Here is a 26,655-nt window from a genome sequence, read left to right as displayed (position 1 = left end):
CTGGCTGCTGCTGATGAGTGAGTTAGCCTCAAGATGGTCAATGATGCATTTGTTCACAATTCTCTCCATGACCTTGCATGCCACACAGGTAAGGCTGATAGGTCTATAGTTTGCTGTTGAAGTTTTGCTACTCTTCTTATGAATTGGGATGACTATTGCCTTCATCCAATCCCTTGGAAGCTTCCCTTGTGTTAGCAACAAGTTAAATAATTTTACCAGGGGCGTTGAAATAGCAGGGCTTAGTTCCTTCAGCAGTCATGGGCTCAGACCATCATGTCCAGTTGATTTGTTGGTATCAAGCTCCTTAAGCTGTTTGGTTACTTCTTCAACTGTGATTGGCGAGTGTAACATTGGGAAGGCAGTGTGAGCCTGTTCTGCTGGTGGGAGGGCTGACTGGAGGTCATCCTTAGAAAACACTGAGGCAAACTGCTTATTCAGAAGGTTAGCTTTTTCAGAGGCGCAGGAAGAGACTGAGCTGTTATTCTCCAGGTCCAGTACTGAGTGTCTGCCTGGTTTATGTAGGGAGATATGTTTCCAGAATAACTTAGGGTTTTCCTTGACATTTTTGGCCAGATGTTCTCTGGGCAGTTGCATGTCTTTAAAACCTTACAGGCTAAATTGGGATTAAGCAAAGTTGTGAAGCTCAAAGTCATCAAAGGTCAGGACCCTCTAGAGGGAGGGGGAGTAGAGGTAGGTACTTCAAAATACCTTCCCGGGACATACTTTAGCCTTTAGACCCATCCCTGAAAGTTTCATTTTCCTAACCTAACCCCTTTCCAAGATAGCCAAAAGTCACTAAACTAGAATTTCACTGATGTTATTTTCCATAGAAAAACTAGCTTTGGTCTTTTCATGTAGCCCATCAGTAGCATGGAGGTAGCTCCAGCATTTTTATTGGGAGGGAGGTGGCAAGGGATTGTCCACTCCCAGGGAGTCAGGGGGGATGGGATACTCTTCAGGGAAAGGTGTTTTGGAAAATTTCTGAAAAATATTCTACCAGCCTAAATGTGTTTTCATGATGTTTGAATTTCAAATCATAATACATACACATAAGATAAGTTACATTTTATCAGATAATTGAATAATTTACAAGAAAATCATGTCAAAATTTCATTAGAACTCTAGGCTGGTACAATTTTAGTGTGGGCAAATAATGAGTAAACCAAAAAGAATCACCACAAGATAAATTATCAATATAATTAGTAATTCAGAAAATGCCAACCAAACCTAATCACATTCCTCTGGAGTTTTAGAGACGGCAAGTTCCAGCTATTCAAACTTTGTTCATAAGGATATTATTTGAGTTAGAAATAATTGCAGACATGCTGTTGAAAAATAACTTGAAAGCTCAAGTAGTATAATTCAATTACAACCACTACAGAATAGAAAACCTTTGAAAAAAAAAAAAACCCTAAAAAACTTAGTATAAAAATAAAATATAAAAATATACAGAAATCTTTTACATAAAAATGTCTCTTATGAAGTAAACCTTAGCCAAGTCTCCAACCTCCTTAAATATCTTTATGGTAAATAAAAAAACAGTACTTTTTAACAGGTTATCAAAATAGTATAGCCTATCTGCAATATGTCAGGAATGGTTGTGAGGAGAGGGCAAGTTGAGATTTTTGGGGAGTGCTAGGGGGCAGGGCAATTGGAGCCAAGTAGACATTGTATTTTGACTTAGGACTGGCTGTTGAAGTAGACCAAAAAGCACTATTTATCCAGATTATTGAAATGGCATGTATGTATTATCTTGGGAGTGGCTTGGGGGTATGTAGTTGAAAATATCAGATTGTGGGGGTGAAGTGTTTCCATAATTGATTTTGTCTTTAAAACCCAGTCACCAGTAAAAGAGGTACCATGCAATAAATATGGTTGAAATAGAAACAATCTTTGCTTTCTTCTTACTTTACACATCCTAATTTTAAAAAGTACTAGGCTTACACCTTTTTTCATTCTTTCACACACAAAACAAGGTAAGAGAGAAGAAAAAATATTGACTCTAAAATAAAAAAATGCTCAATATCTGAGGGGCAAACAGAGCTAGAAGTGTTTACTGACTTATAACAGTCTAGGTAGTCACCCAATTAGAGTAGTTTCAAAGATTTTGAGCACTAGTCATGGTATGCTTGCTTTTGTGCTTATGCTGCTTGGAAGTGGTGGATAAACGTAAAGGCAGGCAAAACCTTATTGACTGGTTGGGTCAGTACACACATTATGATGGATCATAGACAGTGACTCATCAGCAATAATTAGGGGTAGCAAATTCATCTACTAGAATATTCCTATGTTCAAGAAGTCTTAGATAGGGATTACCTCCCATTTTGTTAGCCTTTTTTATTCCTTGTTTGTGTGTCTATGTTGTTTTCTCCAAAATTCAGTTACATCATGTTCAGTGGGGGCTTGAGTTTTGGCACTCTATTTCCCATGCTTTTGTGAATTTTAGAAATTATTTGATATTGGAAATATTGAAATTATTGGCTACCATTGGCAGACAATAGGAACAGTTGTACATAAGGTATGGCATAATAGGTTTTTAGATTTGATCTTACTCTGAGAATCATGGAATCCATCTCACATCAAAATGTCAGCAGCAAAGTAAAATAAGATAATCCAAAAAATGGCTGTCACAAGTCCTGATGGGCTAGATTTTCACTTCAGAGTCAATAAACACAGCAAAAAATCAACAATAAACAAGTATCACAAGATTGCCCAGGAAAAATATCAGCTTAAAAAAAGTTTAAAAAAGTCAACTCTAGAGTCTTAAAAGGAAATAGCCTAAATAAAAGCACAAATACAACTTAGTCTTGTGACTAACAAATACAAAACAAAATAAAAAATGCCATAATAAGAAATTTAAAATTCTTTAAGATGAACAATAAAGATTTTAAGTTATGAAAGGAGGGGGAAGGGGGTAAGATCCACTTATTTAGAATATCAGGTATCAACAAAAATTTTGTTGAAACATATCAAGTGAGGTGAGGACAAAGGGGCAAAAATTGACTAAGAAAAGAGAATTTGTATAGCAATGATGGAAGGCAGTTCTGACAAAATGCAAGAATGTTTTGCTCCCCTTAACTTGAGGATGATAGATTGTCTCTCAAAAGAAAGGAGATATAAAGCTGGACATGTTTTCTGGACATGTTACCTAGGTGGCAAAGGTAGTTTTGTAAATACAAAAGATTCTGGTTGTTGTTCCCAAATATCTTTCATGCAAAACATCATTGGATCATTCTTTTAGTGTCTGTGTTGAGATGTAGCCAGTAAATAATCATCTTTGCACACTATTGCTTTTTATTGAGCCCAAGTGAGAAGTGTGAAGCTGGGTCAACATGATGAATCTCAGATTTTCAGACATGACTGTTATATTTTGGTGGAGGATGAGTCCATGCTCACCTGCAAGTTTGTGCTGTATTGTACAGTAGGGCAGGAGGCACTTGTCTCAGAGCTTCCAGGTCTTTAGCCGTCTGATATTGATGGTATTTGCTAGTTGGCTGAGTTTGGGGTCTTCCAAAGCTTACCTGGGAATTTCAGGTAGTTCTGTAGCCTATTACTGACAGGTAGGAATTTTGAGACTTTATTCATATAAATTCCTAGGACTTCATGTGACCCTGCATCTGTATCTGGTAATTGTGGCTCAAGAGAAAATGGGCAACAGGAATATTGATTCTGGGTCAGCAGGTGAGTATCAGGTTATAAGGTTGGATCTGTGGCAATATTGAATTAGATTCTTACCAGAGCTTTCATCTTCCCAGATGAATTTCTTCAGTTTTTTTTACTTCAGTTCCTTATTCACTGAGAAGAGATGATGTAATGTATATGCTTGGCCAAGAAGTTTAGTATTCTCAAAAGTTTGGACAACTCCTTACTGTTGGAGGGGCTGGGTAACCCTTTATTGCTCTCAGGTTTTCAAAGTCCTGTTGTAATCTGTTTGTACTGATGATATGTCCAAATAACTTTGTGTAATGCTTTAGAAACAGAATTTACTTTTTTTCTTGTTTATTCTGGTCTGGCTCTGTGTTATCTGGCTCATTCTACAATAGGAAGTGGTTGCTTGTCATGCTATTCAGTTCTTTTTCTTTAGATAAGCAGGTTGTCAAAATTCACTTCAACCATTTGGGACTGTTTGCCTCTTCAAATATTTTTTTTTGAATTCATCTAATGCTTTTATCCATTTGTTGGATTTGGTGACTTTTTAAATGACGTTTTTTGTTCTATTGGGGCTGGCTTCTGTTTAGTCTTACCCCTAAGGGATGCTGGAACTTTTCTAATAAGATTAACTTTGACATGGCACCTTCTTTCTGGTGAAAATGGCATTCTGCCTCCAGTTTCTCAATCCCTTCAAACACCTCATTGAATTGTTCAATGATGTTGATATTTGTTTCTTCAGGTCAGATTCTAGTTCACATTCATCATAGTTTTACTAGATTTGTATCAATGCTTGATTTTAACCCTAGGATGATGCTGCTTGGGATTGGTAGTTGCATGTGACATTACATGTTTCTCTGACTGGAATTTTTTATCCACAGTAGCTTGTTAGTTTATGGGCAGTTGGTTTGGTCTCAAGAGGAAGTTTTATAATATCAAGTACTTGTATATGGGTATGTTTTCCTGAGCCCTAGTATCCAATTTGAATTAAACTAGAATTCAAATATTTATGTTCATTGTGGTTAAATACCTCATCTTCAAGATGAGGTACTATTGGCAGAAATACCTCATCCTTGTGTGCAGAACCAGTTCCATTGACATTGGCATCAGTCATTATGTTGACACCCCTTGCACTTTTGCAGACTTGAGTGAAGTATTGTAGTTTTTTGGCATTTGATGCAAGTTTTCCCTTTAGCTTGACTTACATGGGCTGGGGAGAATACTACCCCACAGAATTAACACCCTCCCAGCTTTCTTTCAGCTTTGTATCTGTCTTCTTGCTTTGGTGGTTGGTGGTGTCTGCTTATGTGAACAGTGTCGAGTACTTTTTTTTTTTATTAGCAATTCATTTCCTTTGAATGCTTGTTCTTGTCCCTGTAATGTTTCATAAAAATGAAAGTTCTGTTTGGCTATTTGTAGGATAAGAGAATTTCCTTCCATGAGCAGGTTTTCTTTGATTTGTGTGTTTTGTTTGCTGATCATTATATGGTCTTTCAGTGTTTTGTCAGGATTGGTTTGTGCATGTGGTTTTAGTATTCTTTTCATTTCTGTTATGAAATTTTTACACTTTCATTTTCTAATCGTTCTCTTTTGAACCAGGCAAAGAGGCTATTTACCTTTCAGCTTGAAAGTTTCCAGGATTTATGACCCTTGTCACCTGTGTATTATGAGGTATGCACCCATTGCTTCCTTTTGCTGAGAGTAGTCCATCATACATTAGGTTGACATATTTCTCAAACCTCTTTTATTCATCTGCTGCCATCATGGGACATCCTAGCCTAAAAATCGATCTATGCCTCAAAAAGGACATTCTAAGCTCCAGCCTTCAAAGCCTCCTCTCCCTGTCCTCTTCATGTCTATGACATTTCAAGAACTTCACAAAGTTTTATACTCGACGAGTAATACCTTAGAGGATTACATCAAGAATATGCATTTAATTTGACAGTTCTTTTTCTTAGTTTTGGTTTGAATCTATTTTTGTTGTCTTTAGACTTAAAAAATACATTTTTAATAATTTGAGTATGATTTTATGCACTCACCGCATTTGATAGATTTAGGGTTCTCTAGACCTTTAGTGCTCGCGAGTTGATGAATACCAGTTAAATTTTCAGTGTTTCTTCTCCCACTCCTTGTGAAGGTGGTAGTTGGAAGACAGTATGGAGGGAGCACTGGCAGTTGAGTCCTTCAATTGATTCTATTTGTTAATTGCTTCTTGAGAAGTATGTTTGACGGGTTCGTAATTGATAGCTTAGTTTCAGCAGATTCTTGGAGTATCCTCTTGTGTAATGACGAGTAGTGTAATGATTGGTCTGAAGATGGCTGGATTTTCTTTTCATGGGTTAAATCTTTTTTCTCAGTTTCAAAGACTTAGTATTCAAATGACTAGTTTAAGAATTATCTATTGTTCTCATGTTCAAATTATATTTGTGTTTATGTTTGTGGCCTATTTTTGGCACCCATTTATCACCAAAGATGAGATGTATAAAATTCAAAATATTAAAAAAATAGCTTTATGAATAGTTCCTGGTTCATCCTTAACTACTTACATGGATGGTTTAAACCATCTTCATCCAACTTCCACAGACATGTGGCAACAGGAACTTGCCAAAGACTTAAGACTGAAAGACCTTGAATCCATCTGCCACTATCACATTTTTTTCCTTACTAAAAAGACTTTGAAATTATAATGGCATTCTGTTCTAGACTAGCTAGAAAGAAAACTAGCAAAGTCTTTCTTCACTAAAATCTCACTGGGAAGACTAAATATGTTGTGTTAATAAAGCTGCAGTATCCAATGTTGGAATTGTCTTTCATTGGAGTGAAGACCTAGATGTCCTGCAGATGATAATTCAAAGATTATGCACTCGCTACATTTGTGCGAATTGATGATGGTAATGTTCAAAACTCGTCCATATATTTCTAGGTTCCCTCTAATCTCTTGCAATCATGGATGCAGCAGTAGGTTTAGCCTAGTAAAGAGCAGACCATGGCCATGGAAAGCAAAATTTTACAACAGCATTTTAAAAGTAAATCCCTAGTGAGAATCATTTTCCAATAAACGGTGGTTCAAGAATAACAAGTATTGTGTAAGATTTAGCAGAATAGTAACTTGTAATTATTGAAATAAATTTTTAAGACTTTCAAAAAGAGCCCAATACCCTTCAAAGATTGACGTCAAATTGAAATAAAAAGGAGGCTACACAATTGAAATTGATAAAAGCCCTATACTGGATGCCTATATCCTTCTACCTTAAACAGCAAAGAAAAAGATGGACAAAGGGTCAGCTAATTCAAATTATGAGATAAGCAACCGATTTATCTTGAAAACCTTTAATTGGTGATTTACTGCTTTTCATCTTGAAAATGAAAGAAAATCGCCTTTTAGCACGGCTAATACATTTTTTTTTAAAGTGACCTTACTGAATCAAAGGTCCTATATGATCATGCTGGGGTCCATTTTCATGGAATATGACATTTCTGGCTTTTTTTTTTTAACTAAAACATGCCGTTTTCTGCCATAAAACAGCCGTTTCAGCAAATAGGGTCACAATTCTGGTGGGTCAGAATTCTTAAATAGCGAATTGACCGACGAATATTCAAAAGCTGTGTGTAAAATCAAGCCCTTGCTCCCCGAAACCTCAAGCTTTTTTATTGTTTTCCCTATAGGTCAATTTGTCATCCTATGCCCGCTCAAGGCTGTAGGCTACTCCTCAAACTGTGCTTCTGTTTTCTGAAGTATTTTCCTCAGCCCCTCCCCCTCCAAAGGACACTGAAGTTTGATGAGCTCAAACAAACTTCGTTTTTCTTTAAAAAATAAACAGTCTATTTGATTCGCCATTCGATGATCTGTCGAAATACAGTAATTATTTCGTCAAAAATACCAATGGAAAAGTGTTAAAAAAAGAATTGCTTTCGGATAAAATAAATAAAAACATTACTTAATTAAAGATAAATGCCTTTGTAACCTCCAAGGGTAAATAAATCCTTTTCCAGACAAACTTAAATATTTTCAAGAAATATATAGAATTTTTTAAAGAATTATATAAATATTTTAAAGACAGCAATTGAAGAAAGTGAAAGAGATCGTCAGATAATTTCAGGAACCGATATTTGATTTAAATTCAAATTTTGAATTTTGGAATTTGGAATTTTGCTCACCTGGTTCTGCTGCTCCCTTTCTTAAAAGTATAGACGAAAGTTAGCCTGAAAAACCATTGCTTAAATAAAGGGAAATGTTTTTATGTCTTGAGACCCAAATATTTTTTCCTCTTTTGTTGTTTTGATAAACTGCCTTTCCCCCCCACTTTCACCGATTTTATTCCCCCCTCCCTCCTGTGCATGTATCTGATAAAGGACTTAGCTCATTGCCATAAAGAGTACAATCAGATGTTTTAGAAGAACTGGAGTACATAGGCTAATCTTAATCGAAGTCTGAATAAAGAATTCAGGAACCTAAATATGAATATAAACGGAACTTTTTGCGCAAGTTTTGCTTGTATATACGCCGAGGGAGTGAAACTTTCATGTCAAACAGTTCGTGGTAACAAACTGTAGTAAGGAGCAACCCGGCTCAGTAGTAACAAAAACTAAAAAAAATGGCATTTTGATATCAATAGCTACATCAAAAGAATCGCATTTGAATGCTGATTTTAAATATATAAGTTTAATCAAGTTTAGTCTTACCATCAAAAGTTACGAGCATGAGAAAATTTGCCTTATTTTAGAAAATAGGGGAAAACAACCCCTAAAAGTCATAGAATCTTAACGAAAATCACACCATCAGATTCAGCGTATCAGAGAACCCAATTGTAGAATTTTCAAGCTCCTATCTACAAAAATGTGGAATTTTGTATTTTTTGCCAGAAGGCAGATCACGGATGCGTGTTTATTTATTATTTTTTTTTTTTTTCCCAGGGGTGATCGTATCGACCCAGTGGTCCTAGAATCTTGCGAGTGGTATCATTCTAACGGAAATGAAAAGTTCTAGTGCCCTTTTTAAGTGACCAAAAAAATTGGAGGGCACCTAGGCCCCCTCCCACGCTAATTATTTTCCCAAAGTCACCAGATCAAAATTTTGAGATAGCCATTTTATTCAGCGTAGTCAAACCTTATAACTAGTTATAGTTATAATTTTTTACTGTTTAAAAAGTAGAGTTAAGAGAAAGGGTCAAACTTTAGCGTAAAGAGCGGGGCGTTGATGAGGAAGCATCTCCTTTCATATACGAAGTAATTTCTGTTCGTTTTAAGTTTTAAGGTCGCTCCTTACTTTCTGTTAAAAAAACTTGTTTTTTTTATATTTCTATATAAAAAAGATAATGTGGCTTAAGTTCGACGCTTCATAAGCAATTGAACTTCGTAAAAATACCATTTCGGGACTTTTATCTATGTGGCAAGTTGCACTTATTTCGTGGGAAGTTAAGAGAGGTAGGAAGCAAAGCCTATTGATTCCCTGTTTTAACAACTCATGTTGGTTTTCTTAGTTTCGTTGGCTAAATCATACTTTTTTTTTTTTAAATGGCTTATTGTGTATGTTTAAGAAAATCAAAAACGAACAAAATAAAAAAAAAAAAAGTTTTTCTGATTAAACTAAAAGGTGAGTTGACACTTAAGAGCAACAAAATTTATTAGTTTTCAGTTTATGCAATAAATGTCTATAAAACTGCTCAAATAAACTTACTCATGATATTTCTGTTTTTTTTATTCTGAAAAAATGGCGCTTTACTGAAAACTGAACTTCCCTCTTTTTTTTTCTTTTTTTTTTTTTTAGAGAATTATATCCTGAAAGTTACCAGTATCATGATTGGTATAAGACTGTTGAAATCCTTACAAGTTCGTCTTATGCTCTGCAGGATAATCTTTTTAAGGCTAGATTTTGTGTTTTCAGTAAAGCACCAGTTTTTAAGATTTCTAAAGATACAGGGAAATATCATGGATCCGTTTATTTGAATTACTGTTGCTTATATATTACAGAAACTGCGTTTTTAGTTTCAACTTCGCTCTTACTTTCATCGAGGGCCGTATCCAGGATTTTTTCTGGGGAGGGGGTACAAAAGAATTTTTAGGGGTGGGCAGAAAAAACAAAAAAATGCATAAAAAATTTGCCTGTATTCGTTTTTGTTCACGAGTAGGACAAACATTTCGGGGAGAGGGGTTCACCCCCCTCTCCCAAAGATAGATCCCCCCACAAGATCCCTGTTTGGCTACAGAAGAGATAGAAAATAGAAAAAAAGAGTAGAGATAAGAGGCCGAAGAAGGAAGACCCACAAAACGTGGCAATTGTGGACATGTCGCTTGAATAAACGGCAACTCTGGCCTGAAAAGGTTAAATAGGGATTTAGCAAATATTCATGAGACATGTGAATTAACATACCTATACGCCTGAGGGACTCCCACTGTTTCTGGAAGTTTTAAGTTGTGGTTACTTACTGATCGTATTTTTTTTCTAGGGTAAAAATGTAACTACGCCCTTATTGATATTGATAGTGGTCAAGCGAATAAAGCCAACATGAAATCGCTAAGTGAAAGAGTTACAGAATTAGAGAATGCAACTCTATATCAAATAGAGGGTCCAGTAAATCCAGCCAACTGTGCAGCAAGTGTTGAAGGTCTCTTAGATTCTCTAATTGTATTGTACGATGAATGCTCACAGTCTTCCCTCAGAAGAGAAAGGACTGTCTCCAATTTCATTGAAACAGGTAATAACTGTAGTTTTGCTTGTGTTCTTAACTCCATTAGATTGCTCATTAGCTACCACACTTAACTATGACGCTATCTTGCATATGATTTTTTCCTTTATTTAATAAGAGTCAACAAAGGCCTAGGCTGGTTTTGTTGTAGAGCCACATTCAAGATCACACTTTCTTTTTGGATGTAGCACATCTAGCCTACGTATGAAATAAAACTTCTTTTTACTATATTCTTTTTAATATTTTGTGTTTTTTAGATGGCTGTAACTTGCTATATGGCCAAATTTTGTATCATTATTACAGTAATCCTAATAAGTTATTAGTGTGCATAGTCACAAAATAGTACCAGTTCTATCTCATTATTTGGAGCTAAAAACTAATTAGGTGACATTCTGAATTTTTTAAATCTTTTTTTTTTGTATAGCAACTGATAATAAAAAGCTAAAATCGGGAGAAACTAGACCTGTTACAGAGAAGTGCAGTTAAGACAACAATTCATAGTATAATCTTACAATGAGAGTAGGCATAGGCACCGTCATATGGCGCCCCTGAGAGCATGGGGCAGTATTGGCTCTAGGCCTGGATAGGGGGCAGCTGACCCCTCAGTTTTCCTGACTTCTGAAATAAAATCCCTTTATTTTGTATTTTTAGACTCCTATGGTATACCCCCCCCCCAAATTTTGAGACCTAAAACGGCAACTGACATGGGGATTTCTTGATATTGACAGAGGATAGGTAACTAACACATGCGTACATTGAGATATCCCTTATGTCTTAAGCTTGAGTTCTTCGTGAGCCTTAGATTCTAGAAGATGACATCAACAGAGGGCAAGGAGATAGGATATGGGGATGACGGTGCTCAAGGACGATTGCTACACCTTTCCTGTTTCCAGGAATCGTGTAAGATAAAGGGACGTCAGTCGTATGCGGATTGCTTGCGATTGACAGCCGATGTGGGGCTATGCCTAATTTTACGTGAGATGGGAGTCTTAAATAATTGTTGGCCACTTAATAGGGCGTGCTCAATCCCTGCTATAGTTGGTGTGTGAAGCAGAACCATGGAATGAGGAGAGTCTGACAAAATCATTAATTACGTCTGCCCTTGAGACAAATACAAAACAATTTACATTAAAAGAATAACCGAAACTATATTAAAAAATGATAAGAAGAAGTAAGTTAAAGGATATAGCGCTCAACTTTAAAGTTTATACTTACGGCGCTGATCTCTATTTTGTGGTCCGTAAGCCCAAAAGTGCAGTGGGGATTGGGGGCCATCCATCCTATGCTTTTGCGCGCCCTCTTCTGTTTACCTTCCCTTGGTTTCCCAGTTACCCATTTGGAGTTGGGTACATACTTGCTAAGCTTACAGAATCATTCCACTGATCCCTGTCCCCAACTAAATAATTGGTGACATCAGGAATCAAACTCCCCCTCCTGGAGGACTTAGGATTGCAAAAATGATAATTAGGCTATGTAAATTTATATAAGAAAGTAAAAGATCTTGTTTTGCTGAAAACAGAAATGCGTCCTTTTATGTTGGTACAATTAATTTTCAAATGAATGAGTGTAATCATAACATTAATTTAAACCTTATGTTTAAAGTAAATAAATAGAAATAAGTTTTTTTTTATCAATTTAAATAGTGAATTTATAACTTAAAAAGCTAATATAAGATATCAGACCTAAATAGGGCACAATTTACACTGAACAAAGAAATGTATAAAAGTACAAGCAAAAAACAAAAACAGAAGTTAAAGGTACAATAAAGCCAGATTTGAAAAGAACACAAATTACAATACTTTTTTCTTTTCTGAAAACTAAATTTATTGCTTAAATTGAAAGTTTGTTTAGTCTATTGTTTTCAATTGTTAGTCAATTATTTTCCAAAGACTTAAAAGTAAGAAAACAATAACGAAAACTGAGCCTTAATAAAATAGTAAGACTAAGAATTGTCATAAATTTTTAGAATTGTAATAAATATTTAGATTCTTTCCACAAATAATTTTGGTGTTGCCGCCCCTGAAACGTGGTGGAAGGATAGGGCGTGGTTTATACTTTACTGAAAATCGATTAAATAGCTTTAATTATATAGAAATAATCATATATTTTTTTATAATTATATAGGATTTGGCCAATTAATTTTCTATATATTTGGAAGAAAAATGTGTTTCGAAGTTTCGACACTACCTAATTTCTTAAAAAAAGAAAAAAACACAAAGGAAAGATATTAGTCAGTAAAACGAAGATTACACTCCCTTTTTGGGGTCTAAGGGGCTACAAAATTACACTTGTTTGTAGTAATTTCTGGTAAAGTTGCTCTTTATTGTTCATTTTAATTTCTCTTTGCTTTCAGTTTCATTTCTTCATTCAAGGTAGTTCCTATTCGATTTAGGTTAGACATCTTGTATACATTAATACCTGGTCATTTTCAGTTTAAAATTCCCACTGTACTTTTCATGGGAAAACTTTGTTTTTCAGGTTAACTAGTGTTTGTTTTTGAATTAAGATAGGTTTCATATATATAAATAGCAGTAATACTCAGGGGCGGATACAGAATTAATATTTGGAAAGACATCGCTACAAATTTAGCTCCCCTCTCGGTATTTTTTACCCCTCCGACTCTGTAAATAGTACAATTTCCGTCTCTATTGGGGGGCGCGTGCCCCTAAAATTGCCCTCCGAACCTTCCCCTGGTAATTCTAAATAATACTTTTTTTTATTAAAGGTAGCTGATAACGTTAATTGTAGCAGGAACTGTTTGTTATAGTCGTGGTAGGAGATCAAAAAGTCAACTATAACTCTATACTTCCAAATATTGTACATTTCACTTTCATCTTACCCTATATAGATAGTTTTTTAAAAGACAGTACATTTTACCAAAATATTCTCTTTACAACTAAATCATTCTTTTTTTTAGTTAAGCCATTAGTTGAGAAGTTCAAATCTCTCCGACTATCTCGTGATGATTTTGAGATAATTAAAGTGATTGGTCGCGGGGCTTTTGGCGAAGTTTGTGTTGTTCGACTTCGGGGAACAGATAAAGTATATGCAATGAAAATATTAAATAAATGGGTGATGTTAAAAAGAGCAGAAGCTGCCTGTTTTCAAGAAGAACGTGATGTTTTAGTCAATGGAGACCGGAGATGGATAACAAATCTTCATTATGCCTTCCACGATGAACATAATTTGGTAGGTTTCAATTTTATTTTGTGAATTTTTATGTCGTCTTGGTATCTCATGTGTTCGTGTGCAAATCTTCATTTTGCTTAGATGGACTTTTTGAGCAAGATTGTCTCTGAAATCCTGGGTAACTTGGGATCGTCCAACTTAATGTTTAAGCCCAACCTTCGGACATAATCCCCACCCCTATCGTAAAAAGTGTATAGATGTTGCTGGAAGTTTTTACAGAGACAAGAAACTTCAAACTCTTTCGTATTAGAAAGCTCTTTCGAAGCTTCAAACTATTTCGTATTAGAAAGCTCTTTCGAAGGTTCAAACTATTTCGGCCAAATGTTTTCGATGTTTTTTTTTCCTGAGAAATGTCACATTTTTTCTTGTAGCTTTGAAACTTGACTATTTGTGTGCTTTTGGTTCTTAACCAATATTTATAACTATTTCAAGTTAGGCATGGTGTAGTGTTTTTGTTGCTCTTTTTATGGAACACCCTTTGCACCTTTGCTATCCCACGTGCTATTAAAGTTTGAAGATAACCATTTTGACTGCAGTGCTTGAAAATTTAAACAAAAAGAAGGTTCAAACATGAAGTATGCAACCCCAGACAACTAGGAGTGCCAAATTGTGCAAATTGGCTAGTTCAAAATAGAGGCTTCATAGATAAATTCTATTTGAAAGAAGAGCCTTGTACATTTTTAAAGCCAGAATTGTGGAAGGATTTTTAGTCTGCGTACACAGAGGTTCAATAGTGATACTCATGGGCCTGGGCCCACTGTCAAGCTCATAGATGTGGATATGATGCACACCTTTAGACACATCAAACAATTCATGTGACGAACTGTAAGCAAAGAGGGGCCCATACCATTACTAGGCTAACTCAAACTCCAAAAGTGGAAACTAGTAACAATATATGCTTCAAAGGGAGCTGCTTTTTTATGGTGATTCTAAATATATAAAAATCATCAAGTGTAAAGTTAACCATCAAAATTTATTAGCATCAGAAAATTTACATAAACTTTTATAAGTTAGTCTGTGCCAATGAACGTTTATTATGTGGTACATATCTACAATGTTATTTACGGCTATATTGTAGTACATTTTTGCATACCATCTAAAAAGGGGAGCATTAGTTCTTTTTAGGGGGAGAGGTGCCTTAAACGAGATTTTCTAACATTTTGCGAGAGATCCTTCGAAGGAGGGGGAATTCTCCGCGGGGTGAACGGGAAGTTACCAGTGGTGAGCTTTCCAGGAGAAAATTTACAAGCCGGAATTCCTAAACAGAACTCGTTTTGTTTGTCTTACTTTCTCTTTGGCAACTAAATTTTAAACGTGGAGATGTTCGGAGTGACTTTTCAGCGACGATGAAATTGTCAGGGGAGAATACTCCAGGAAGGTGGGGTAATTTTACGCGGGAGGAACTTTTCATTGAGTAACCTTTTACGTAGAGGCGAGGCAGATTTTGCTGTGTTATTTGAAAAACCTTCAGAAATTAAATAAAAAAACAAGTTTTTTTGAACTGAAAATAAGGAGAAATGTTAAAACTTAAAACGAACAGAAATTATTCCGTTAATGGGTGTTTGCCCTCTCTTCCTATTTTCTTTAACAATCTTTCTTCCCATTTTCTACATTTTACGATACCCATCGCTAAGAAAAATGGCCCAAGGAGCAGGGGCTGGATCCAGGTTTTTGTTTGGAGGGACGATGTAAAAAAAAATGCAACTAAAACTTGTTTACGTGTATTTTAAATTACTTTTACCTGAGTCGGACAAAACTTTCGATGGGTGTACAGACCGGATAGCCCCCTCCTCTGAATACGGCCCTGCATAGGTGGAGGGGGAGGTCTGAAGTGCCATAAACTTACAACAGCCTGAACATTGCTGCTGCAACCACTAATTATTCGACTAGGATTTCTTCTACGAAATCTTTTCCTTCCTCCAATTCGTACCGTGACTATTTTGAACTAGAATACCCATAGCAGGAATACATCCACCACTTTTGCTTCCACAACTACTTTCACCACTAGTTCTCCGCCACGAGTTATCCTACCACCACTATTCCCTACACAACTGCTACTACAATGGCTATTTTTAAAACGGTCACTCCTACCAAGAATAATTTTACCCTAACTACTTCATCCAAGAGGACTACTAAGGTTTACACTGGGGGATGTCCCATCCTCCATACCTCGCTCTTCACGCTAATTTTTTAGCACTTCAAAAAGTATCTTATTGTAATTAAACGGCCATCGTGTTTCAGGAATCGTTCTTAAAGAATTAAACAAAAAGTCAAAAGCCAAAACTTTAGCGGCAAGAGCGCGGTATTTTGGAGGGGGCAACCCCCTTAAAATATGGATAATTTCTGATCGTTTTAAGTTTTAATGTTGCTTCTTGTTGACAGTTGAAAGAACTATTTTTTTAAATTCAATTTCTGATCGTTATCCATATAATAACGAGAAATCTGGCTCCTCCCCCGAAAAAATTTATCCTCGCTGAATATTGCCCCCCCCCAGAAATTTTTTTGCGAAAAATTACACCTGACAAATCTTCCCTTGCATACTTTCATTTGGAAAAGATTTTGACTTATCATCATTTCTGAAATCACACCAGAAACCTCCCCTCCGTCGAAATGTTTTCCCTGAAATCCACCCCCCCCCCTTAGAATTTTGCCCCCGCGAAACTCCCCGCTTGGAGATTTTCTCACGAAAAAAATTCTCCATGGAAAACTTCTAATGCAGAAAATCTCTCCCTATGACACTATTCTCAAGACAAATCCAACCTCGCTGAAAATTTTCCCTGACAATTCCACCGGAACATCTCCATATGTAAAATTGAGTTGGCAAAGAGAAAGCGAGATAAATAAAAATAATTTCGTGTAGGTATTCTGGCAAACTCTCGAGTGTAAAATTTCCATTTCCGGAAACTTCATCCCATGGAAAATTCCCTGAAGTAGAAAATCCCCCCTCACCCCCGTAAAAAATGTCTTATACTTCCCACAAACAAATACTATATATAAACTCTGACCAAATTTTACAACCTACAGTCCTTTCCCCAGGGGTTGTGGGTGGGGGTGGGTTATGTTATCTTCAAAGGCATAGTTATCGGACTTTTCAGTTATGCTGAAAAGAATGAAAACTCATAATTTTGATTGGACTACTTTGGGGGAAAGGGGGGCGTGAGGGAGGGAGGCTAGTTGCCTTCCAATCTTTTTGGTAACATAAGAAGGGCACTAGAATATTTAATTTTGGTTAAAATGAACCATCTATCGATATTCTAGTACTATTTGTTGGATTAGCGAGGTAAATAAAATGACGCGGTGTGGTACTAGTTTATCGAAATAGTAGGCTATATATGCAAAATCTCCGGAACGGCTTGGAGTATCAAGTTGAAATGGTTAGGGAGTGTTAGTGAGGCCAAGTGAACATCGAATTTTGACTTGGCGAAGGGGTTAGAGAGGGTGGAGTAATTGGGCAGAGAAGTGTTTAGTCCCTGAAGCACCTAAACGTTTTTGCACTATAGGCCTCTGTGGGACCTATAATTTATTCACGGACAAGTAGCGAGAAAAATCAAAAGACAAAAATCAAAGAGACAATCAAAAAGGCGTTGCCACGTGGTCAAAACTGAGTGCCTGCAGTGTCCTGGAAAGGAAACGGCTCTGGGAATCAAGTTGAAACCGTAAGGCAGTAAAATTATTCTCTACACTAAAGCATAGTTTTTTTTAATAATTTATTGAAAATGTAGGCAATTAATGAAATAAAAGCTGGTTTGATCAAAACAACAAAAAATGAATACCAGAAAGAATAGTTTCATTAATTTCGGTTCATAAATCAGGTGGGAAAAATTATCGCAAATACCAATAGTTGAAAAAAATGTAGGAAATCACATGTTTAGAAATCGCAGGGAAGAGTATTTTCAATTTCTATTTCAGAAATTGAATAGAAAATTTCAGAACTTGAAATCCCCTTCTATTCATAGAAGGGGATTTCTATTTCAAGCTGTTTGGAAGAATTTGTGGGCTGCACTCTCTTGCTACATCTCACCAGAAAGACCTATTGATCCGTCATCATGGTTAATCTAACGCTTCACTGCAAGTAATTCACTTAACCTTTCAAAGGAAATATTTTCCCCTTCCCACCACAATTAAGAATTGAGTAAAAGCCTCTCGATATAAGGGTATGTACCCTTTCTATCTTTAATACACCAGAGCCATGGACCATTGGATGCTGTCCAAGGTCGATAAATATCTCATTTTCCGACAGAGTAGGTTGTTCGGAACATAATTCTTTTGTTTTTCACACCCCCCCTCGACTTTCCTATAAAGGTCTTTGAACTCTTCTGTTACTGGCAAGTTGGATACATCCATTGAAAATGTTGAATTTGAACCCAATGACAATTTTTGAAATTTAAAATGAGCAAGAGGATTGAAGTTGGATATTGAAATAAAGTGGAAATGGACCAAGAATAGACGACTTCTGGTCCTAAAGATTTCGAGCAGACTTTTATCTCTATTGGCTTAGACTTATCTTCTATTGGCCTGCTCAAATGCAGTCCCTGATAAGCTAGGACAAATGAGGCCATTCAGCAAGGTTTTGCCCGGGAAGTGAAACTGTAGTGCCGATTCTGTTGCTTATCAACAATTCTTACAGATAGCGATATCTGTGTTCTTAAATTTATGTAAACAGAGGAAATGCTTTCCTTAACTTCCTCAGGTGAAAACCAAGAGTAGGCGAAGCCAGATTTAACAGGTGGCAAAGGCTGGTACCAGAAGACAAGTATTTATCCTGATGAAGATATTTTGGAACAATTCCCCAATTTTCGCTTGTGTGTTGATATATTTATCTTAAAGAGCAAATCGTGTATTTAATTTTTGCTTGGCTCTCTATGGAGCATCATCTGGTTCAGTATTTACCGCCCCTAGTCCATACTGGAACAGGTGGTATATACCGATCCAGAGACCGCTTTTAATAGGTGATTTTAGGAATTTACAAAAATTCCAAAAGAGAGACGTTGCATGAAAATATGCTTCTGAATTAAAAGCCCATGCAAATGGTTCAACCTTAATAGATATATATTTTTTTTCCGAAAAGTCAATCCTTTACGGACCACATTTTTTGTACATACAGAATATTTTAATTTGCCCATAATATTTACCATGTTGAACTAGTATATAAGCTCAGAAATACATGTTGGAAAGTTGTCTTTGGGAACTTTGGCTAGAGGCCTTAGAAATGGAACTATTGAATTCATAAACTACTCCTGATTTGTATTTTTTACAAACCTCGAGATTTCTGAAAATGTTGACATAAGGAACAAAAATTAATTGTCATTGCTAAGAAAGAGGTGGGAGAGCCAGTTAGTCAATAGCCTAGATTTTTTTTTTTTGAAGAAGAAGAGCTACTTATATGCACACCTTCAAAGGTCACAGGTTTGTGTCTGAAAGGTCGGAGTTATAAACTAATAAAGCACATTTTTAGGACAAGTTTTTGAGTTTTCGTGGTAACGCTTTTAAACTTTTAGATGTATATCCTTCGGTTAACCTCCTTTTCCAGACCCTTCTACTTTGGGTTTGCATTTTTATTTCCTAACTTATCTGATTTCTAAAGATGTACGCATTTAGGAAGGAGTATCAGGTAACGATTCCAATCGTGGTGTAGAATCTAATGAAACTATTATAATTTTGGAATAATTAAGCTGATGTTAGTTGAAATTTTACTAATTTAGGATTGGCTTTCATTTTCAATCTTGTCAAAAAAAAAAAAAAAAAAAAAAAAAAAAAAAAAAAAAAAAAAAAAAAAAAAAAAAAAAAAATCTGGAAATAGGCCAAAATCGTCGAGATCGACCCTTTGTTTGACAGTAGCTCAATAAGTAATGAAACAAGAATTGGATTCATGACAGGAGCGCCACATTACTTAGTGTATAATTTTTTCCTAAAAAATTATAAATTAAAGTTCCAAGAAAGTTAAAACGAATCGACAAAGCCAATAACAAAACTTTTCTTTCTTTTAGAGTATGGATTTAGCGTGTTTGGTGATATTCTTCCCCAGTAATTAATTGATTATGTTTGAAAGTTTTCGTTTTCATGCTTTAAATTAAAAAACGTTTTTCAAACACAGTAAAGAGCTACGTTAAACTATTGAGCGAGTAGAATAAATTCAAATAATAATTCAAACTTAGAATGAATAGAAATCACTATCAATGAACAAATGATACTCAAAACAGGAATTACTATGAATGACCAACTCAAATTTAAAACCAATTGGAATTACAACCAGCAGAAGTAGGACTAACGCCCCTTCGCCTCATAAAGGTCAGAATGTCATTTGCGCTTTGCTAAAACATAGTATGTATTAAATGTCTCCTCTTTTATAATGTTTACAAATCCGAATTGATGGGTTTCCCATGAATGAATATCATTATGTATTATACAGCCAATTAACTTGTATTGGTTCTTTTCAGCAATATTCATTATTATGCGATTTTGTTTCATTTTTGTTGTTGATGTTATGACAAATAAATATACACTGCTTTAGACAAAAAAAAAATTTACAAAATTAGACAAAAAAACACGGCTTTAGACAAAAAAAAAAATTCCGGTAAAGCACAAACAACACTATCCTTTTCAAAAAGTTCGTGGTAACGAACTGTAAGTAAGGAGCGAGTTGCACCAATAGTAACCAAAACTTTAACAAACGGAATTGTGATAACAATAGATGTATCAAAAGAATTGGCTTTTTATGCTTATTCCAGATATATTACTTCTATTAAGTTTAGTGTTACTCATCAAAGCTACAATCCTGAGAAAATTTGCCTGATTTTTGAAAGCTCATTTTATTAAGTTTGCTGTTACCCATCGAAAGCTACGACCCTGAGAAAATTTGCCTGATTCTTGAAAAAGGTAGGAAACACCCTCAAATTACAACTTAAAACGATCAGAAACTATTCCTTGTGTGAAAGGGGCTGTCGCCTCCTCAACGCCTCGCTCTTTATGCTAAAGTTTGACTCTTTGTCTCATCTCTACTTTCTAAAACAATAAAACTTTAGCGTAAAGAGCGAGGCTTTGAGGAGGGGACAACCCGTTTCCTATAAGGAATAATTTCCTTTCGTTTTAAGTTTTGCTCCTTACTTTCAGTTAAAATTTTTTTTTAATTTAATTTCTGAACGTTTTTTAACTAATGCCGGTTCGAATTTGGCTCACCGTACAGGAAAAATTAAAACAAAACTTGTATATTAATTTTGGCAGATTTATTCTGGATATGAAGGGTTGCCCCCTCCTAAATACCTTGCTCGTTGCGCTAAAGCTGTTTGCACTTTTGAAAAAGCTTCCTATTCTAATTAAACGGCCCTGTGTTTGAATTTTAGTAAACAGTCAAACTTTAGCGTAAAGAGTAAGGTATTGAGGAGGGGGCAACACTTCATATATGGAATAATTTCGGTTCGTTTTTCAAATAATGCCGGTAAATTTGGCTCACCCTCTATGAAATATACCCCTCGCCCTCCCTCCTGTGGCGAAATTTTATCCGAAGTAAAGTGCACCCTGTCGTCAAATTCCCTCCAGATAGTTCGATCCTCGCTGAGAATCCCGCCTCCCTGTAAAACTGCATGCGGACGATTCACCCCGAAAAATTCTCAGAAATGCCCCTTTCCGTAGAAGTTATTTCCCAGTAAACAAAACACGCGGGAAAAAGCACCTGGATAATTCCCCCGCAACATCTCCACATACAAAATTGACAAAGAGAATGTAAGGCAATTAAAAAGAATTTCATATAGTAATTCTGTCAAAACCACCCAATGTAACATTTCCCTGGAATATTTGCTCCTTAGAAATTTACCTCCTTAAGGAAGATTCTCCCCCTAGAAATTTATACCAAAAGAAAATGCTTTATACTTCCCAATAAGAAATACTAAATGTAAACAGTTGGCAAATTTCATAACTTACAGGCATCTCCCCACGGAGTGTGGGGGTCATTTTACACCTAAAGGTGTAGTTATTTGATCTTTCGACTATACTGAATAAAATTGCTATCTCAAAATTTTGATCAGATCATTTTGGGGAAAAAATTGGCATGGAAGTAGGCCCAGTTGCCCTCCAACCTTTTTGGTCACTTGAACAGGGCACTAGAACTTTTAATATCCGTTCGAATGATCCCTCCTTCGATATTCAAGGACCACTGGGTTGATAAGATCACCTCTGAAAAAAAAAACAAAAACAACAAAATACTTTAAACACACATCCGTGAATTTTTGAGTTTTGGTTACTTTTGAGCCGGGTCGCTCATTGCTTACAGTTCGTTACCACGAACTGGTTGATATGGCAAAGGAATAGATACAAAAGCAAGAAACCATTCAAGGGACTTCGTTATATGTTAGATTAAAAATCAAATTGACTGTTAGAAATACACTGATATCGACATAAATTTTGTGGAAGAGCACTATTAAATTTTTCGTTGTAATTAAATGAAATGATGTAATTAAAAAAAAAACCTATTGAAAGCTGTCTTTATGTGTTTTTTTTTCAAAGTTCGTTAAGATTTGTTCATAAGATCAATCGTTTTCAAAATTCTGAGGAGCTGAAGACTTCAGTATTGTGGGACACATTGGGAAAAATTCACCCCCTTCCTCGTCGTGTCCGACCTGTCACCACTTTACACGAAACGGTTTGAATATCGCAACTGTTTGACCATAATCATACAAGGTTGTTCTATTTTTATGATTGGAGCTTTTCCTCCAGCCCTCCCCTCCACCGATCGTACTGAAAACTTGTTAGCAGAAAGGTAGGCCTGGTCTACGTGTTTGAAGGGAAATCTTGATAGGATTTTCAATCTATATAACTAGAGGAGTAATTTGTGTTATTGGCTGCTCTAACACCCTCTCCCCCATCCTCCATACGTAGGCAACCTTTTAGTAAAATGGCAGGCACACTGCACCTTGTTTGAGCCGAAATAATGAAACAATTTTACTAAAAACTTTGTACTAAATTTTACTAAATTTGAAAAAAAGATAACAAGATGAAAGGACTATATTTTTGTATATATATATATATATATATATATATATATATATATATATATATATATATATATATATATATATATATATATATATATATATATATATATATATATATATCTCTATATATATATAAAATAAGTTGTCGACCGGGGACACTCAAAGAGAAAGCGACCGGGACACAAGGAATGTTCGATTAGCAATCACCATCAACAAAGCGCCGGGACACAGGGAATATAAATGACGACCAGGACACTTAAAGAGAAATTACAGACCGGGACACCGGAACACAAATGACGACCGGGACAAAAATGACGACCGGGACAGCGGGACACAGGGAATATAAATGACGACCGCGACACTCAAACAGAAATTACAGACTGGGACACCAGGACACAAATGACGACCGGGACACAGGGAAACAACTACAACGGGGACGCCGGGGGGGGCACAGGGGGATATATAAATGACGACGGGGACACAGGGAATGTTCGATTAGCAATCAACATCAACAAAGCTCAAGGGCAATCATTAGAATAATGAGGTATAGATCTGAATACAGATTGTTTTTCCCATGTACAATTATGTGTTGCATGTTCAAGAGTCGGTAAACCTGACAGTCTATTTATATGCACAGACAATGGGACAGCAAAGAATGTTGTATATTCGCAAGTTTTACGTAGTTAAAAATCTATATATATCTATCTATATTCACAGGTGGGACACAGGGACACAACTACAATGGCGCATAACGACTTACGCGCGGGGGGGGGGGCTTGGGGGGCGCGAAGCGCCACCCCAACAGCTAGATATATATATATATATATATATATATATATATATATATATATATATATATATATATATATATATATATATATATATAAATATTATGTATATATAAATATAAAATCAAATACCTTTCTGTTTATCTATTTATTTATTCTTCCAGTGTTGTCTCATGTACTGTTTTAGGATCCGTTTCCCACCTTTTTGGGGGAAATTTTCTCCATTTTTGTTTTTGATTTTCTACTCTTTCTGTTTTGTCCTTGTGCATTTTTTAATCGTTTTGCATGGACGGAGGTAGATAGAGCTTGTGGATCAAACTGACGATTCGACTTTAGTTTCGGAGATGTTTAAAGTGAACTTTTACTTTTCAGTACATTGTTATGGATTATTATTGCGGTGGGGATCTATTAACATTATTGTCCAAATTTGAAGACAGACTGCCCGAAGAAATGGCCAAATTTTATGTTGCTGAAATGGTGTTGGCTATTGACTCTATTCATCGTCTTGGGTACGTTCATAGAGATATAAAACCCGACAATGTTCTCCTTGATCAAAACGGGCACATAAGACTGGCTGATTTTGGGTCGTGTTTAAGGCTTCGGGAAGATGGTACTGTGCAGAGTAATGTGGCTATTGGAACCCCGGATTATATATCCCCAGAAATTTTAAGGGTAAGCATTATTTATCAAGTAGAGGTTTTAGAAGATCTTAGAACTGAATCTTTATCTGCGTAAGATTTTGTGCTATTTTCAACTAGCTTTTTTTGTTTAGTTAACTTGTTGACGGATTATTCTTTTCAGTCAGTCGTGTAGTTATAAAATGCTGGCTAACTCTAGAATGCGATTTGGCTGTTGTAAATACCTCTTTGAACTGTATGGTTGTATATATAAAAAAAAAAAAAAAAAAAAAAAACACTGTTCCTAGATCAATAGGCTACGTTTATATCTTCTTTTCTTATAAAGCATTTCCTTCGGTCTTCAAATTTTTTCTCTAAGAAGAGGTAGCTAAAAGATAAGACTATGCAATAGTTTTATTATCAGAGAAGTAGTCAACAATGGGCTTGGGAGTCCAGACAACTCAAAGTTAAATAAACCATGGTTGCAGCAACAGCTGCATCCTAGTAAAGAGTAAATCACCACCCATAGTGACCGAAATCTCAACGTTTTAAAGCAATGTCTGGTGAAAAATTCTTCCTTTAATGCTGATTCGGGAATAATAACTATTATAAAGTTTTAATATTATAATAAACGTTTATAAGTGGATCGAATGGATCGCAGATCAAAATGAAATGCGGACTGTTATAATCACTATGGTTTAATTCCATTTACTTGTGGGTTTTGGCCCCCGTCTTGAAAAATAAGGAAAATCCTTTCTTTGTGTAGGAAGTAGTGACGTGTCTCAAGTTTTCTGTCAGGGCTAACATGATTGGCAAGATCGTAGAGAGATGCATAATGGCTCATCTAAAAGCTAGTGCTTTATATAAAAAATATGAAAAAAACTTCGTTTTCTTAAAGAGTTAAAGAGGCTGCGTCCTAAAGTCGAACCTTAAAACGTACAGGAATTAGGAGAGGCAGTTGGGGGGCTGCCGCCCCCCAAACCCCCCGCTTTTAAAGATTCTTTTGTGCAGGTTTAGCTTAGAAAAACCCATTTCCCCATAAGAGCCATAAGAGCCCGCTCTTGGCTTCGGAAAGGCCCTCTTTTAATTAACAAAACAAAAAACCTGTACAAAAGAGTCTTTAAAAGCGGGGGGTTTGGGGGGCAGCAGCTCCCCAACTGCCTCTCCTAATTCCTGTACGTTTTAAGGTTCGACTTTGGGACGCAGCCTCTTTAACTCTTTAAGAAAACGAAGTTTTTTTCATATTATTTCTGTACGTTTTTCTACAATCCATGGTGGATGTAATTTAATAATTCCTGTACTCCTCGTACAGGAATTAGGACTGCCTCTCCTAATTCCTGTACGTTTTAAGGTTCGACTTTGGGACGCAGCCTCTTTAACTCTTTAAGAAAACGAATTTTTTTTCATATTTTGTGAAAAAAACCGCCCGATAAGGGACTTGAACCCTAGACCTTAGGATTAAAAGTCCCACGCTCTACCGACTGAGCTAACCGGGCATGTTTGAAGTCGAAATACCTGCATGTGTATAAATATAACTTTTAAATAACTTTTAAGAATTTCAAAAATTAACATGGGCTCTTATGGGGAAATGGGTTTTTCTAAGCTAGAAAATCGGGGGGTTAAGATTTTCCGACGAAACTTTCCAGGAAAATTACTCGGAGAATTCCGCGTCGAATGAGTCTTCGTACACCCAGATCCGATGTCGGCTGTGACCTGTAGGCGTGGCAGAAAAACAAAACAAAAGGAGAACATGAACATTAAGTGGCTATGCGTGGTTTCTGGAAAACAGGGAAGGAGTTATCGGATCGAGCTGGAATTTCGCGGATAAGCTCCTGGGCCCTAGGGGACCTTAACTTGTGAATTTCAGCCCGATCGGACAACGTTAAAGGGGGGTGGGATTGGGGGGTCGAAACTTTCGGCCAGATTTTCCCCATGAAGGAAAAGTCGGAGGGGGATGAAATTTGGCAGGTTTCTTAGTTGGAGCTCGGGCTACGAAATGCATCCCCCATCCCTCTGCGACCACTGGAATCGAAGATCGCTTAACATTGTCGTGGTTCGCCTCTTTAAAGAGGCACGAGCGTGCCCCCTTGATGCGCATTGATAGCGTCATCGTATATGGCATGAAAATGAATTTTTTGATACAATTACCGAAGTGGGAAGGTTGGGAAGCATAAATGGCCGAAAAGCCTTAACCAGAGGTCTAGAATCTTTCCACTAATATACCCCTTACGCCCATTAGTAAGTGAAAACTGAGAAACACATTTTGAAAAAAAAGAACCTTGTGAAAAAAACAAATTCCTATTTAAGTCTGATTCAGGAACAACAACTGTTATTTGTGGTTGTCTTGACAGTAAAAATTGATTAGGAAAACGGTTTTTCAGGATGTTCTAAAAAAAAATGGAAGTATTGATGTACAACGAGTAAACGACTATGTATTTTTTCTTTTTTATTTATACAGCACTAGCGGGACCCTGAATCTCTACAACGTCTAAGAAAGCTAACGCTTGCATCTACTTACTTTGACAGTGCCATCAAAAACTGGCGTGTGGCCCCAAAAATTGAGACTTCGTGTCATTTCTGGAATGTATAAACTTGGAAGCATAAACAGTGTACAATCTCTATTATCGAAAATCCTTAACCAGATTCTTACCATCCCTCTCTTGAATATTCCCTCTCCTTGTCCCCATAGTAAGTAAAAATTGAAGCAAGATGTTTTTCACTCAAGTCCAAAGCTGATTCA

The 26,655-nt window shown here is 36.2% G+C and overlaps 1 protein-coding gene across 1 annotated transcript in view; it reads left to right on the top strand.

The window, feature by feature from the left end:
* The window catches only part of LOC136030161 (serine/threonine-protein kinase Genghis Khan-like), a gene marked incomplete in the record, with an annotated part of 195,824 nt that overhangs the window by 2,101 nt on the left and 167,068 nt on the right, over positions 1–26,655 (top strand). Inside the window, 3 exon segments of the mRNA XM_065708888.1 lie at positions 10,095–10,343; positions 13,252–13,523; positions 23,671–23,970. Coding sequence (XP_065564960.1) covers positions 10,154–10,343; positions 13,252–13,523; positions 23,671–23,970 — 762 coding nt within the window.

The sequence above is a fragment of the Artemia franciscana genome, chromosome 8 (genome assembly GCF_032884065.1).
Source record: "Artemia franciscana chromosome 8, ASM3288406v1, whole genome shotgun sequence".
Classification (NCBI taxonomy): domain Eukaryota; kingdom Metazoa; phylum Arthropoda; class Branchiopoda; order Anostraca; family Artemiidae; genus Artemia; species Artemia franciscana.
This window is presented reverse-complemented; position numbering and strand designations above follow the sequence as displayed.